At 46.0% G+C, this 16597-nt stretch overlaps 1 protein-coding gene across 1 annotated transcript in view; it reads left to right on the plus strand.

Moving 5' to 3' along the window:
- Positions 1–10850: 10850 nt before the first annotated feature.
- Positions 10851–16597, plus strand: part of RCL1 (RNA terminal phosphate cyclase like 1) — a 32631-nt gene continuing 26884 nt past the window's right edge. The window contains exons 1-3 of the mRNA XM_055699234.1: positions 10851–11039; positions 13523–13594; positions 14399–14574. Coding sequence (XP_055555209.1) covers positions 10892–11039; positions 13523–13594; positions 14399–14574 — 396 coding nt within the window. The 5' untranslated portion in view covers positions 10851–10891. The remainder of the gene's footprint in view (positions 11040–13522; positions 13595–14398; positions 14575–16597) is intronic.

The raw sequence follows: 16597 nt of genomic DNA on the forward strand, positions 1-16597 counted from the left end.
AACTAAAACAAAAGATCTTCTTGCAAAGCTGGATCTGAAACCAAAGTTGCCAACAGAAGTTGAACTGTGGTCAAGACAAGTCCCTGTAGGGAAAGGTTGAGGTTCAGTTCTTGGTCAGCTGTAACTACAGGGTCAACTACTGTTTGAGACCCCCAGAAGTTTTCTAAAATACCTGTAAGGAGCATGCATGACTGTTGGGGCTCTTGCTGTATTGAATGATTATACTGAACTCTGAAGCAAGTGGAAAAATACTGAAGAGATAAGACGAGGTTACGGCCAGAACAGTGGGATGAAGAAAAAGGAGCAAATTGCAGATGTTGGCACAAAACCAAGGCCAACGGGACGTGATAAGAGGAGCTGGGAAACCGCAGAAAGGAGCCTACGTGCCAGAAAAAGCAGAAACAGAAATCTTCCCAGTAAACAATTGTTAACCAATCATATTATTATACGCTTGTAAAATAGCCAATCACATTATTGCACGCTTATAGAATGCCTTATAAAAGTCTACCTGGTTTGTACAATAAACGGATCAGATCTTGAACTCTGCAAGTATTTGAATCTGACTCCCGCTCGCCCGAAATGCCCGCAGCACATGACAATTAATATAGTGTCCTTTACTGAGTGAATATGTATGATTTTTCCAAGAAATGTAATGCATAAACATATGTATGATCTATATAATCTTCCCTGAATGTAACATACATTAGGTGGAGCAATCCCCCGTGTACCCAGTGCTGCAATAAAGGAATGTCTGCTTCTTAATGCTGTGTTGGTGTTAAGGAGTTTTCTTATTCCCAGTTTCAGTGACAGTTGCACTAAATTGAATTTCTCGTGTATAATTGAACTTTGCAAGTAGAACAGAGCTGGCATGTCCACATGTGCAGATTTACTGCTAACATTTCCAGACACCCTGGCCTGTCAAGTATCTGGAGTCTTGACAGACCAGAACCCAGAGCATGAGAATCTGCGGCCAAAGTCAGTAGTGTTGACAGGCCTGTGTTCCCCTCCATTAAGCAATCCTGCTCTGGAGCCCAGAATACTGTCTAAATAACTGAAGATGCCTCTTTACAGGCCAGTGCTATTTTCCTAGCTGTTTGAACGCCCACTTCTCACGTCACCGGTACTGTCTCCTTAAACCCAGACCAGAATAACAACCTTCTTGGCAGAGAATGTCAAGCACTTTGTATCTCCTACCATTCTTGAGCTTTCTTATAAAAATGATACAGAATTACAGTGTTAAGACATGCTCTTGTAGAGAGACGAGGGCTTTACCTCATTTCAAAGCACTTTACGACAGTTATGACCTTCTGTCCATTAATGCCTTGGGTGGAATTAGACTGTTCTGATTCAGGGGCTTTAAGAAATATGAACTGGAACTGCAGGAGAAATTTTGGCTGGTGCAACTTACACTTTTTGTATCATCCTAGAAGTACAGCACAGTTTGTAATAACAGGTCTGGATGAGATGCTGATGAAAGCCAAGGTATCAACCTCTAAGATATATATACATAGATGCCCCAGATCTTTTAAACTACACTTTATTATTTCAACCTGTAACAAAGCACAGAATGTCGGGAATAATTTGTGACTGTCAACTACATGAAAACTGTACCTCTGAATCCTATCCTTAATAAGAATGCAATTTTTCCAGGAATTTTTTAACCTATACAGTTAAGTCCCTTTTAGAATGCATGTTTCATAAGTTACAAAACTGAGGGAAATCAAGATAATTTAGTACTTCAGACTGGGAATTACATAGATTCTCCAGGATCATCCGCTTATATTTTGGGGAAACTTTTAAACTTAAACTTTGGGTAAGTGTTTTATCTTCAGTATATCCTAGTTCAAGACAAACAGTGGTCCCTTCTTTTTCATAAAGATACGCATTTTTACACATATTTCTGGATTTTCTGCTGACCAAGATGTCCTTCCTTTGTGCTTCCCTGGAGTTTTTTACTGTAAGTAACAAATACATGGAGCATTGCGCAGGTGTTCCTCTGAGGATCACACAGCAAGGGTCAGCATACATGTGAGGATGCACATGACTAGTTTAAGCAGTTTGCACTAGTATATGACTTTTTTTGTACAAAAATCTAAAACCTGTATTTATAGCATTCCTCCCTTACATGTTAATGACTTCAAACATTTTGACAGACTGCTACATAAAACTCTCCCAAATTCCCAAATGTTCATGTAATGTGTTTTACATTACTTGATACTTATTTCAAAAGACAACTATACAGTTGAACAGCTGATTCAAACTTGTCCTCTCCTCAGTGCTGGTGAGGCCACACCTGGGCTGATGTGTCGAGTTCTGGGCTCCCCAGTACAAGAGAGACATGGACATATGCCAGTGAAGGGCCAGGAAGGTGTTGAAGGGACTGGATCATCTCTGCTGTGAGGAAAGGCTGAGAGAGCCGGGACAGCTCAGACTAGGGAAGAGAAGGCTCAGGGAGGACCTCATCCATGCATATCAATACCCAAGGGAGGGTGCAAAGAAGGCAGAGCCAGGCTTTTCTCAGTGGTGCCCGGTGACAGGACCAGAGGCAATGGTCTTATGGTTCATTTGGAGCTCTAGTATTTACGAAACCACATCCTCTGTAAATTAAACCTTCTATTATGCACTCATTAGGAAAGAAAAGGAACAAGGGTTCAGTCCCCTTCATACAGACTAGTATCGCATGTTAATTGACTAATTTATCACTTAAGTCATGAGGTTTCTAACTCACAATTTCTCTAATTCGTAACTCACTACTCATAATCTGTGCAACTACAAGCAAAACAGTTACCTAGCCAACGGTGACAGTGCTTATCCTTTGTTGTCTGTCATGATGCAGGCATCCCCTCTACCAGGAAGCACAAAAACCTCACCAGTCCAGCTGCTGTTGGATCTGCTTCAAATACTTCTTGGGCAAGCTGGCATATTTACACCTGCCAGCTTGGAAGTTTGGTCTGCAACATTTCCATGAGTTAGCAGATCCTGAAGAAAGTACCAGACAACCAATACAAAAGGATTATGGCTGTAGGAGACAGCAAATTGCAGGTGACAGATTGCATAATGACCTTTAGCCCTTTCTGGCCACCGTGTGCTGCCTACATGTTGCCCACACTTTGACTTAACGGCACTGATCCCAGTGTGCATCAAGCCTTAGCATGAACTGTGTGTTAACCAAAACCTGAGTGGGAGAGTGAACATTCACACAACGGGTGCAGACTGAAACACAGAAGGTTCCTCCTGAACATCAGGAAACAGTTTTTTACTGTAAAGGTGACCACTTGTCCAGCAAGGCTGTGAAGTCCCCCTTCTTGGAGATACTCAAAAGCCATCTGGACATAGTCCTGAGCAACTGGCTCTGGGTGGCCCTGCCTGAGCAGGGGGGTTGGACCAAGTGACCTCCAGAGGTTCCTGCCAACCTCAGCCACTCCGTGACTCGGTGCTATACAAAAGGGGATAGGGAAAAAGAAGAGGAAGGGGAAGAAGAAAAGAAAGGAACAGGATAAAAAGAACACTACAACAAAGTCATTCCAATCACTAAATTTGATTCATTCTCCATCTCCCACAGGAGAAAAAGCCATTTACTCCTAAAAAATATGGTGATATCAGTCTAACCTCCATGTTTATATCATACATTGTCTAGCAAGCAACCAGAATGCAGACATATGACAGACAGCAGGCTTAAAGAATGAGATATTTTACTATAGTTTGGTTTATAGCATGCCTCCAAGTATTTAAACAAACTCAAATGGCAATATTCTAAATGTTGCCCTGTCTATTCTCAGTTGGTCCAAAATATCACATCTGACAGTCCAGGTTGCCTCGTAAGTTTACCAAAAGAATGAGTATCACTTCATATCTCCAGCCTGAAAAGACATTATTCATTGGGATAAGCATGCAGTGCAAAACTATAGTCACATTTGAGGTGTAAGAATATTTCCTTCTGCCCATCAATTGCTGTCATATGCTTTCTATCCCCATCTCCATATAATTGGTAATGCAATCAGGTGGTTTAATTTTTTCCCCTTGGTGATATTAGAACAAGCAGCCTTGACAAAGGAACTCTGTGACTGTGGACACTCAAGGCATAAAGCCTGGGGCAGGTGTTTGGTCAAGTTGGCATTTATTACACTGGTAGTCTGCAGAACATTTACCTTGGAGGTCAATACAGCAGTTAATGAAACTAATCAACAGTGAGGAGAGGTTTTTCAGCTGGTATAAACAGGAACTCATCAGAGATGAACTGCATTGCAGGGGAGATAAGATGGTGTAGGGAGGATGTTGTCTCTGAGAAGTCACATGTGCAAAGACTCCTGAAGTGTCTCGAATTTACCAGATGAAACATGCCCATTTGTAAATGAAGTCACTATGTTCCCATTAACAAGTTCAACTGGCAAGACATTCGCCATCAAGACCAGGTCTGTCAATTGCTTTTAGGCAGTTCTACCTGGTACATTGGAGGTACATTGCTTCAAGGCTAGATTTGCCTCCCTATAAGAGTTCCTATTCCAAATTCATCATATTTACTTCTCTCAAACAAGCAACTGCTGTAATACCCAGAAGACTGAGCTCGTAAATGCCATATTGCCTATTAACACTGTAGACAAGAAGTTTCCTGTCCAGCCATGCCTGGGGTTATTCTGCATTGGTTCTGCATTAGAGCACACTTACGTCAGTAAACTCAAATGTCACCAAATGGCTTACCAATTATTTATGCATAGCACCACCCCATGTCTGCACTGACAGGCAACAGAGGTTTCCTTTAGGTTAGAGGCATACCAGGAAGGAGGTTTTCTAATGTTTGGACCAACTGCTGAATCAGTTGTGTCACTTCAGGTCTACTTGTGCTGCCACAGGTCTGGGAGGAAGCGAAAAGCCCGTTATTGGCTCTGCAAAGCATAGGTACAGTCATTCCTGGCTTCCTAGGAAGCACTGTTATACCTCCACCAGCACTGTTAGCCTTTCACAACCTTATAGACATCACCCTGGGGCAACATACACTCTGACACTCACAGCTTTTGCCTCTTTCTTTTTGCCCAGCTTGCATTTATTTACTGTAGGAACTTCCTGTTCTCCCTTCCTTGATCCCAGCTAGATAGTTACTTTTTCCTAAAGAAAACAGAGAGTCTTCCCCTACATTGTGTAAACTCTGCCCCAAAACAGATAGCCATTGATGTCTTCTAGGAATTTCACAAAGCCAGGCCACCAGTTTACTGAAGTGAAAATGCACACTGACTCCTCTACTGCGCTACCCAGTCTTCAGCTTTCCTCATCCCACTCTGGAAACATATCGTGCTCTTCCAAAACTGCTTTCCCAACTAATTCCTGGGAAGATCCACCTACCCTTCCCTCTGCCACTTATTTCTTAATTTATGCCCATTCCACACACCCCACCTGTAGAGGGATTTTTAAAGGACTGAGGACATATGTTACCATTGTGCGGGTTGGACAACCCAGGCCTGTTAGTTGAAGCGGCAGAGCAACTTTAAATTGCCCTTGGAACAAGCGGTGTGAGAAAGAAAACAAGCTATGCACAAACAGGAAGCCAGGTGCGGAGCAAGTCCTGGGAACCATGGAATCAACACACTCTGATCAGGCGCCTGCAGCATGCTCACCAGTCAGCGACACGGACGCCCGCGTGGCCAAAGACTTTTATCCAATCACCTGTGTAAAGTCGTGTGAGTGGTTGGTTTAAGTTATAAACATGACCTGTTTGTTTAATAAAGTGAGCACGGCATGTAGCCATGTTGGTGTGATTGTCATGACTTGGCCAACTCTCCACGGTGGAGCCTCTTCGCCCACCCTCTTCTAAACAGATCCAGCTGAAGAATGCAGGACCTTATCTTAATCCTCCTTTGCTTGACTAGAAAGCCTGACAGTTGTAAGATTTGACCTGTGGCAGCTATCGATGTTGGCTTTTCTCATATTTCTTTCATCATGTCTCTCTGCTAGAATTCAGGGGAGAACACGTAGTCGCTCAGGATGTGCACAGAGCACAGATCAAGATCAGGGTTTGTTTGGGGCCTTAAAACTGCTAGGAACAGAAGTAATAGGACAAACAGCTGTCTGTACTATTGCACTACCACCCTTGCTCAGCCAAGGAATTTCAGTTTGCTGTTTTCTTGCCTCAGCCAGCTGAGGAGGAAACAGAGTGGGCTAGTGTAGGACAGTGCTCCAGTTTATTTAAAACAAACGAACAAACAAAATGCAGCAACTTTATTCACAGTTCTTGTGGGAACTATTGTGTCACAGGGGATATGAAGAGCTTGTGAACCTCTCATGGGTTAGCACCAATTATCTGCTGTGGACTCTCACTGCTAAAAAGCCTGCACAACTATAGTAGTATTGATCTTATTTCAAAAAAGACCTTTGTGAAACAGATGGAAGTTCTCACTGAGTGACTACTATGATGTCCTGGTGCCTATAGCCTTGAAACACTACTCACTACCACAATAAATATGTGACTAAGCAGGCAAAATATCATGTAGGCTGCAGCCAACCTAAAGGACAGAACAAAACCTTAACACCACAGAAATCTCATTTCAAACTTCTTCTGTGCTTTTATCTGCCATAGCAGCTTACAGAAAGGCAAAATTGGCTTGTTATAAGCTAGTGTGTGATTCAAAGGCATCACGTGTGTTTCAAAGGCATATTTTATCTGCAATCCAGAACAAAACACAAAAAATATAAACACAGATGTATGAAAAACATTTGTAGGCTTAAAAGCAGAATACGGCATATAGCTAAAAAATACAGAAGTTACCCATTTAAAATTGTCACAGCACGTTTAGCCAGGGACAAGTCCTGGTTTGGGATACATGCTTACTGCAAGATCCAGTAATAATCTAAGTGTAACTAGATGAAATCACTCATTTCACAACAGGAAACTGTACAGGAAGGTAACTGTCAGGCAATTTCCATAGCTACTAGTAAAGACAAAGTTTCTTTCTTGAGAACCGTACTAGTCAAATTGTGACAGACACCACTATACTAAATTTGGCAAGGGATGCAAAGAAGAATAAGAATGGCTTTTATAGGTACGTCGGCCAGATGAGGAAGATTAAAGAAAAGGCACCCCCTGTGGTAAATAAGACAGAAGAGCTGATGACAACCCACATGCAGAAGGCTGAGGTACTCAACAATATTTTTGCCTGTTTCCAATGGCAATCTCTCTTCCCACTCCTCTCAAACTGCTGAACTTCAAGACAGAGACTGGAGCAATAAAGCCCCTCCCATTGTAGGAGAAGATCAGGTTCACAACCACCAGAGGAACCTGAACATACACACATCTATGTGAGATGCAGAGAGATACATCCCATGGTCCTGAGGGAACTGGCTGGTGTAGTTGCCAAGCCACTCTCCATCATATCTGAAAAGTCATGGCAGACAGAGAAAGTCCTCAGTGACTGGAAAAAGGGAAACATCACATCCACTTTTCAAAAAGGTAAAAAGGAAGACCATGGGAACTACTGAGCAGTCACCCTCACCTCTGTGCCAGGTAAAGTCATGGAGGAGATCCGCCTGAAAGACATGTTGAAACATATGGAAGAGAAGGAGGTGGTTTGAAACAGTCAACATGGCTTTACCAAGGGCAAATCCTGTCTGACTAATCTAGTGGCCTTTTACGACGGAGTAACTGCATCAGTGGACAAGGGAAGAACTACAGATGTCATCTACCCAGATATAAGGCCTTTGATACAGTCCCCCATAACATTCTTGCCACTAAATTGGACAGATACGGTTTTGTCAGATGGCCTGTAAGATGGATAAGGAACTGGCTGCTTGGCTTTCTCCAACAAATTAAAGTGAATGACTCAGTGTCAAAGCGGAAACAGGTAATGAGTGGTGCCCACAGCGGTCCGTACTGCAACCAACAATATTTAATATCTTCACCAACAACATAGATACTGGGATTGAGGACACCCTCAGCAAGTTTGCAGATGACACCAATCTCAGTGGTGCAGTTGATTCACTTGAGGGAAGAGATGCCATCCAGAGGGACCCTGAAAGGCTTGGGAAGTGGGCCTGTGTAAGCCTCATGAAGTTCAACAAGGCCAAGTGCAAGGTCCCACACCTGAGTCGTTGAGATCCCCAGTATCACTACAGACTGAGGGATGAATGAACTGACAGCAACCCTGCAGAGGAGGATCTGGGGATACTGGTGGATGAAAAACTGGACACAAGCCACCAGTGCGTACTTGCAGCCCAGAACCTGGACTGCACAAAGAGCAGCATGGCCATCAGGCTGAGGGACATGATTGTCCCCCTCTGCTCTGGTGACACCCCACCTGGAGTAATGTAACTGGCTGCTCAGGGGTCCCCAGCTCAAGAAAGGCAAGGACCTGAGACAGCCAGTCCAGAGGAATGTCACAAAAAAGCTCAGAGGGCCGGAACACCTCTCCTGTGAAGACAGTCTGAGACATTTGGGCTTGTTCAGCCTAGAGATGAGAAGGCTATGGGGAGACCTTATTGTGGCATTTCAATATATAAAGGGGCCTTATGTTGGAAAAGTTCACAGTGAGTGGCAGAGAACAAAGGGATGCAGCACAGCTTATATACACTTATCAAATCATTAGTCAATGTCCAAAGTTCTTCAAAGTTTCCTTTAGTCTTGTCAGTTCTGCAAATCCATGACCTGACTCTGTCCCAGGTGATTCATCTATTCGGTTCCAGTCTCTGCCTTGGTTCCAAGGTCCTTCTTGGATCACGATCTTCTTTCTGCTTCCTTTAACTCACACAATCCTTCAAGCACACTTAGTCTTTGAACAAGCAATTCCTATTCACATATATTAATTTTTCTAAAAACACCTGTGTTTCTGAGAGCACCTGTGTATACAAATTGATCATCTATTGTTTCTCTATTCTCCTACTGATTAACTTGACTAAATTTTAAACCAGCCTTGGATTAGGGCTATACAAGGGACAAGGCCTGGTTCTGCCATTTAGCAGCTTCAGCACTTTAAATTGCTTAATTCAAAATACATTTTCTTTAACACTTATAAAAAATATGGAGAGAGAAGAGTCTGTAGTGGCAGAACAAGGGGCAACAGTTTTAAACTGAAAGAGGGTAGGTTTATTCTGGATATAAGGAAAAGAGATTTTATGATGACGATGCTAAGCCACTGTATCAGGTTGCCCAGGGAAGTTTGAATGCCCCATTCCTGGAAGTGTTCAAAGTCAGGTTGAACAGGGCTTTGAGCAGCCTGGTCTAGTGGAAGGTGTCCCTGCCCATGGCAATGGGGTTGGAAATGGATGATCTTTAAAGGTCACTTCCAACACAAACCATTCTATGATTATATGATGCATAGCTTGTAGATTGATTTATCAAAATAACAAATGATCCTTATGCACACCGATCAGAAAAGCTGAGTCAGCAAGCAGCTAACCAAAGGAGGTCTAATTCCTGCACAGTTCCTATAAAGCATCCCTATCATGATTAAAAAAAGGGTGGTTTAGTCTCTGGGAAACAACACTGAGGGAAAAAAAAAAAAAGTGTTGTTATTTGTAAGGAAGATTATCAGACTTTTTCTGTTCGTGGGTGATGATACCAAACTGGAGATCCTGTTGACTCTCTTGAGGGAGGAGAGGCCTTGCAGAGGGATCTAGATAAACTGGAGCACTGGACAGCCAACAGTGACATGAAAGTGACAACTCAAAACGCTGGATTCCACACCTGGGACAGAGAAATGCCAGGCACAAGTTCAAACTGGGAGAGGAGTGGCTGGCGAGCAGCCCTGGGGAGAGGGCTCTGGGGGTGCTGGGCGGCAGCAGGCTCCGTGTGAGTCGGCCACGTGCCCTGGCAGCCCAGGGGCAAACGGCACCTGGGGGACACCAAACACAGCGTGACCAGCAGTGGAAGAGGCGACCAGCCTGCTGCGCTCAGCGGTGGCGCAGCTGCACGCGGGGTACTGTGTGCACGCAGCTCTGGGCCCTCCACTTCAGCAGGACGTGAATTCAGGCCCTTGAGCGCATCCAGAGGGCAACAAAGCTGGTGACAGGGCTGGGAGGAATGTCCCGTGAGGGGAGCCTAAGGCTTCGGGCTTGTCCAGTCTGGAGAGAAGGAGGCTGAGGGGTGACCTCGTGGCTCTCTGCAGCTCCCTGAGGAGGGGAAGTGGCGGGAGGCGCTGAGCTCTTCTCCCTGGGACCCAGCGACAGGACAGGTGGGAATGGCGCAAAGCTGCGCCGGGGGAGGCTCAGGCTGGGCATTGGGAAGCATTGCTTTACCGAGGGGGTGGTCACACCCTGGAACAGGCGTCCTAGAGAGGTGGTCAGTGCCCCGAGCCCGTCCGTGTTTATGAGGCGCTTGGGCAATGCCCTTAACAATGTGCTTTAACTCCTGGTCAGCCCTGAAGCGGCCAGGCAGCTGGGCTAGGTGACAGTTTTAAGTCCCTTCCAACTGAAATATTTGATTCTATTCTATGAAACTTCTGTGTACACGAGAGTGGCCTAGCAGTTGGCACTGTCACACCACTCCTGTAAATCCATATTTCTTTTAAAATGCAGAAGGAAAGCTTCGCTCAGCCTCTCCTTTAGGGACAGCCGGGCGCTGCCACGGCCGTGGGGCAACGGCAGGCCCGGAGGCTGGGCACACTCGCCTCTCCGCTCACCTTCCCCTACCACAGCCCGCAGTAACGGGCCAAGGCGGCGGACGGGCAGCACCGGGCCGGCTGGACACGCCGCGGAGCAGCACCCCAGCGCCGCCCGCCCGCCGCCCTGCCCCGCCCCGCCCCGCCCCGCCCCCTGCCCCGCCCCCTGCCCCGCCCCCTGCCCCGCCCCCTGCCCCGCCCCCTGCCCCGCCCCCTGCCCCGCCCCCTGCCCCGCCCCCTGCCCCTTGACCCCGCCGCTGTCGCCGCGCTTCCTGTTCCCAACCACGTGGGCGCGGCGGGGCGGCGGCGGCATGGCGGGAAGCGTGGCCGGCCAGGCGCAGTGCCTCAGCTACGCGGGCTGCAACTTCCTGCGGCAGCGGCTGGTGCTGGCCACGCTCAGCGGGCGGCCACTGAAAATCCGCAAGATCCGCACCAGGGAGGAGGACCCCGGCCTCCGCGGTGAGCGAGGGGGCACCGGCATCGGCGGGGGGGGGGGGGGGGGGAGAGAGGTCAGGGGTGGGGGGAGGCGGAGCCCCGGCGGCGGCCGTGCCGGGGGCTGCTGCCGGGCAGGGCAGGGGCGGTCTCGCACGGGGAGCGGGGGCAGCCCCAGACGCTTCCCGACGGGTCCTGTCAGGGATGCGGGGGTCCCGACTGCATGCCGGTACCCCCGTGGAGCAGCCGTCTCCCCGGGGCAACCGCACAGCCGGTGCGGGCGGCGGGCCGCCGGTCGGGCTGGCACACGTGGGCGGCGCGGTCGGCGGCGTGGGAGAGGCGTGGGAGCGGCGCGGGGCGGTGACAGGCCGAAGCGAGGAGCGCGTCCCCAGCCCGCCGGGCTCCCGCTCGTCGCTCAGGCGCGGAGCCGGCGGGGGAGCGGTGCCCGCTCGGCCCCGCAGCGGTGCCCCCGCGCTGGGTCACCCCCGCCGGCCGGCCGGCAGCGGGGCGCACCGGGGACCGGCGTGTGTGCCAGCCCGTCCCCGCCGCCGGGCGGGGCTGCCCCGGTCCCCGCCCCCTTGCCGGCACTGCTCGGTTCGCTCCGCGGCGCCCCGGGGCGTGCGGGTGGGGGAGCGGGGGGCCGAGGGGTGCCGGGCACGCACCCGCTGGCCGGGCTGCGGGCGGGCGGCGCTGCGAGCCCCGGCGGCTGCGGGAGCGGGCTGGCAGCTCCGGCCGCCCCGTCCCGGGAGCGCGGGTTCCCGCGGGCGCGGTGGGTCAGCTTCTGTGCCTTGAGGTTCATCGGTGTCTCGCCCGAGCCGCGGTGAAAGTGAACGACGTGAGCTCCTTCTGCGGCCCCTTTCCGCAGGCTCCCAGTGTGCGGGTCCTCTGCGGGAAGCCTTGCCCAGGGGCACCCGCGCCGTTCCCAAGCGGGACCTATGGCGCCCAGAGTAAATGGAGCAGAGGCGAGAGGATGGGGACTGAGGAAGAAACATCACTGTGGTCTTCAGTTACTTTCAGGGCGAGGTGTGAAGTTCAGAACAGGGCAGGAGCGGGACCAGCACAGATGCTGCTCTCCTTCTGAGGGAGCTTCAGTATATAGCTAGAAATTCTCCTCTGAAACTGTAAAAACATTCTTGTCGACTTGACTTGATACTTACCATGACCCAAAGTATTTATTACCACCACGGGATGATTATTGGTGGTGAAGTTTGTAGCTTTTGTCTTGGCTTTTTTTTAAAAGGTGTTTGAAGTACCTTTTTCAAGTAGGGGTTAAAATGTAGACTGTGACTGTAACAGAAAAGTAACAACAACAAACACTCATCTCTGTTGGTGATTAAACATGCAGTTCTCACTGCTTTTCATGACTGGAACATTTGCAATGAAAATGTTCTACAGGTTTGTTCTCCTAGAGGGAAATGTTTATTTGCAAGGATGCACTCTTGCACTGGAAGAGGTCCCTGTCCTGTATTAGAAACTTTTAAGTTTAGGGATTATAACAGAGAGCAGAACCAGCATTGTGTGACTGGGGCATCAACCATCTAACAATAGGTAGCCCTTCAGTTTATATATTTATTGCTTCCTGGAAGCTTACATGGAAAGAAAAATCTGATTACTGTTGAAGAAGTAACACACAGTTATTGTTAAGGAAGCGCTGCAGCTTACCAACTGTTACACAGGTGGTTTGTCCTTAAAACTACCTGGGTTTTGAACTCTGCATATGTTCACATATTTTCCTTGATACTGAGTCAGTACCATCTTGGGATACCTGAATGCTAGAATACTAGCATATTTTTTTTTTTTTTTTTTTGGTTAGGTTTTTTGTTGTTGTTTTTTTGTTGGGTTGGGTTGGCAGAGGGTGGTGTTAGATACACTTGTCTTTTCCCTTGTCTCTGAGCAAGAGTACACACAAACAATAGGAACTGAGCAGTGTCAATGATAGTTTTGGAAATGTAAAATTTGAAAGTCTGTGGATAGCTAATTGTGTTTGTGGACAGCTGTGCAGCAGCAGCACTTCACATTTGAATGTCCCCTTCTTTTAATGAAGACCTTTACAGAGGATAATGGGAAGCCATTACTAGCTTGTCATGCTTAAATATAAAGGGCCTTTTTGGCTAGGATTTGTATGTTTTGCTTCATACTGAGCAAAGTGTAAGTTGTCAAAGGTATTATCCTGGGCTTGAGTGATCCTTCAGGTCACTGTGGTCAGAATTGTCAACTTGTATCACTCACTGTGTGCTGGGGAGAGGAGTCTGGCTAACCCAGGGGTCACATCTGGGGGCATCTTGACTGATTTGAGATGCCTGTAGGCTCAATTTAACATCTCTGTTTTTTTTATAGTGAATTGCCTTTTCTTGTGTGGTAGAATGACACAGGTTGGAGAGTGAAGGTAGCCCTACTGTCTTGAAAGGCAGGAAAGGGAAAATGTATGAATATGGTGTTGAAGTTTTGTATTTTTTTCCAGGGGAAAAATTAAAGGAACGTTAAAATTCTGTTGCTGTTCTTCCCCTTAGATTTTGAAGCAAGTTTTATTCGCTTGATTGACAAAGTGACCAATGGCTCTCGGATTGAAATAAACCAAACAGGTGAGGTCTCTTTTCTCTTCTTCCTCTGTTCTGGTCTTCTGGGCTCTACCAGTTGCTGCTATAAAGTCACAGTTTTGGCTTGATGGAGATAGGTGTTCAGATATCATTTGCTGAGAAGTTTTGTAGTAACTGATTGCATGCAAGAAGAGCAGTGCCTCACCATAATGCAGAGAGTTGAGGAAACTGTATTGCTCAAGAGTTGGAGTTAGTATTTTGTTGGTATGCAGGATTTTGTGGTGGGGGAAGGTCCCATTGAGCCACAGTGCTTTTTTGTAGAAGGCAAAGTTGGTCTTCTACAAAGGCAAATTTCTGAACAGGACTGCTTGCCTAGTCATGCTCAGAAAAGAGGTTGGTTTGAGCAAGAAACACCCCACATGAAAATCGCATCTGATTCTTGTCCTTTTTTTTTTTTTTTTTTCCCCAAATGGTTATGGTTGGTCAGTAAAGCAGATGAACTACCACCAGATATGTCCAGACAACAATGACGCAATGGTCTGGTGAAGATTAGCTGCTGTGGAGGACGATAATTCCTTGTATCAGCATTTTGGAGATTGCTAAGAGATCCTTTATTTTTGGAGAGAAGGGGAAAGGAGGAGAAATTATGTGCAAGACAGCCAGCCAGCCACTCATATGTGTTTTTATTTATTACTGCAGACATGGAAATGGCATGCTGGAAATGCTACCGTAAATTCTTCTGCCTCCAGTTTGCCTGTATACATCATTGCGAAGTGTCTTTATGTTGTAGTAATGGGCAGTATGCTGAAAGCACTCTCATTTGGTTTGGTCCCCTGGCATCTTCCGCAGGTACTACCTTGTATTATCAGCCTGGTCTTCTCTACGGAGGCTCGTTGGAACATGACTGCAGTCCCAGTCGTAGTATTGGCTACTGTTTGGAAGGTCTGCTCTGCTTGGCACCTTTCATGAAACATCCATTGAAGATTGTCCTGAGGGGAGTAACAAATGATCAAGTAGATCCTTCGGTAAGTAGTAAGATTTAAGTACCAGAGGAGGGTTATTTAAATAAACCCAAAATATTAGGAAGAAGTGTCTAAAACGTGTTGCATTTTTATCATCTCTCACATCCAGAAATATCCAATGTTACTGCATGTCAGAAAACTCTCTGAACAAAATAAGCATCTGCTAAACTGTTCCCTTTCTGCACCACACTCTAAACTGCAGTTTATAATCTACCTTTTGGCTTCAAGTTTTGTACTACTTCTGTCTTCTTCCCTGGAAACTCCCTTTAAATGCAGTGTCAGGCCCTGCCACTGGTTTGCTTCTTCTGTTCTCTATGAAATTAGATGAGTTGTTTCTCCTTCCCCACATTAAGTCTTTACTGTAAGAAAGGGAAATTGAATTCAAGATTTGAGTGTGACAAGGAAGGAATCTTTCTTTTCTGTTGGAAGATGTTAGAAATAGAAGTCACATGAGAATTACAAAATTACAGTAGCAAAAATTTGTAATAACTTATTCCTCAGTAAAATAGTAGAAGGTTTGGTAGATCAGATGACTATGAAATGCTTGCCTTATGTTACTGCTCATTTACAGTCCTTTGTTTTAACAGTGTTTTTACAAAAATGAGCTATGGATAACACGGGATTAAAACGCTGAAATAATGGTTAGTGGTTATGCTGGTTGGTTTGTTGTGGGTTTGTTGTTTTTTTTCCTCCCCCCCCAAACATAACGGCTTTTGGAGGGCAGCGCCACTGTTTACCTTTTGAATGGTGACTGGAAAGTGCCTGAGTAGGTTAAGGAACCATTGTCATCTGAAAACTTAACCAGTTTGAATTAATACAAATGCTATGAATTATAAGTGCAGATATTACATGAACCTTTGAGTCCTGCTGGTATTTACGGCTTGTCAACTGCTTCTCTTGTAATTTAGAAAACTTGTTCTCTCATGTGTGGACATGAGTCAAAGCATGGTTCAAGTGGGTTATACACAGAACTGTCAAAAAAACCCCAAAAAACAAGTAAAATGGGAAGCATGTTATGCTAACCTTTCAGTGGCCATGATTAAAAGTACTTAAAAGTACGATGGCAAGTAGTAAGAATCAAAGAAGTCTCTTTTGGTTGATTGCATGTTTTCAATCACAGTGCAGAAATTCTTGAACAATTTGGAGATGAAGACAGTCCAATCTTAACATTGCTTTGCAGTAAGTTTGGACACTCATCTAAGCAACTGACTTGATTCTGGGAATTACCCCTTTTCAGGCATCAGCCATATGAACCAGTAAAGATGAAAAAATTTTAGTTGAAACAGGTGCAAGAATTTGAGCCCGTTAGTTTGTGCTCGGAAGAGGGCTTGTACTGACTGAAGCTTAGACACAGATGGGTGTTGGTGTACATCAGCTGAATCACCATAACTGACACTTAAGTGTAAATAAAATGCAGATGTGCAACTAAGGAGTTACACCTTAAGTTCATTGTGCTGTAGAAGCACAACTCTAATTACTGTGACTTAACTTGTGTAGTAATTTTTTAAATGATGATAACTGAATACCAATTCCTAAACCTGGTTTATGTCTGTTTAACTTGCCTGAGTAAACATTAAGCCTGGTGCACACTAATAAACTACTTATTTAATTTTACAAGATAAAGCATGTATAGCATGTAGCTCTGCTGAGACTAAAAGCACAAGTTTAAGTGCTACCCTAAGTGATTATTATGTGCTCAAGTAGAAATTTGGTTTTAAATTGATCTGAGCTTTTATTTTTCAGTAGGCAGAAGGTGTTTAGAAACTGGGTGAACATTTGTTACCTGTGCTTGCCCAAAAAGGGATGCTTAGATTTGTCTGTCAATCCGTACACTTTCTGGCTTTCCAAGGAGAAGGGGGAAAGGCAAACCAGTGTAAATATATTGTGGGTAGTTTAAAATGGGCAAGGAGTTTTCCTTGCTGATGTGCACGTAAGAACCTCCCCATCTCAACTTAGTAGGTACAATAGGCAAGGCCTGCTCATTTGCTGTGGAGTCTTTTTATTGTTTTTCTTTGTAAAAGGGATA

Source organism: Falco cherrug, chromosome Z (genome assembly GCF_023634085.1).
Source record: "Falco cherrug isolate bFalChe1 chromosome Z, bFalChe1.pri, whole genome shotgun sequence".
NCBI lineage: Eukaryota > Metazoa > Chordata > Aves > Falconiformes > Falconidae > Falco > Falco cherrug.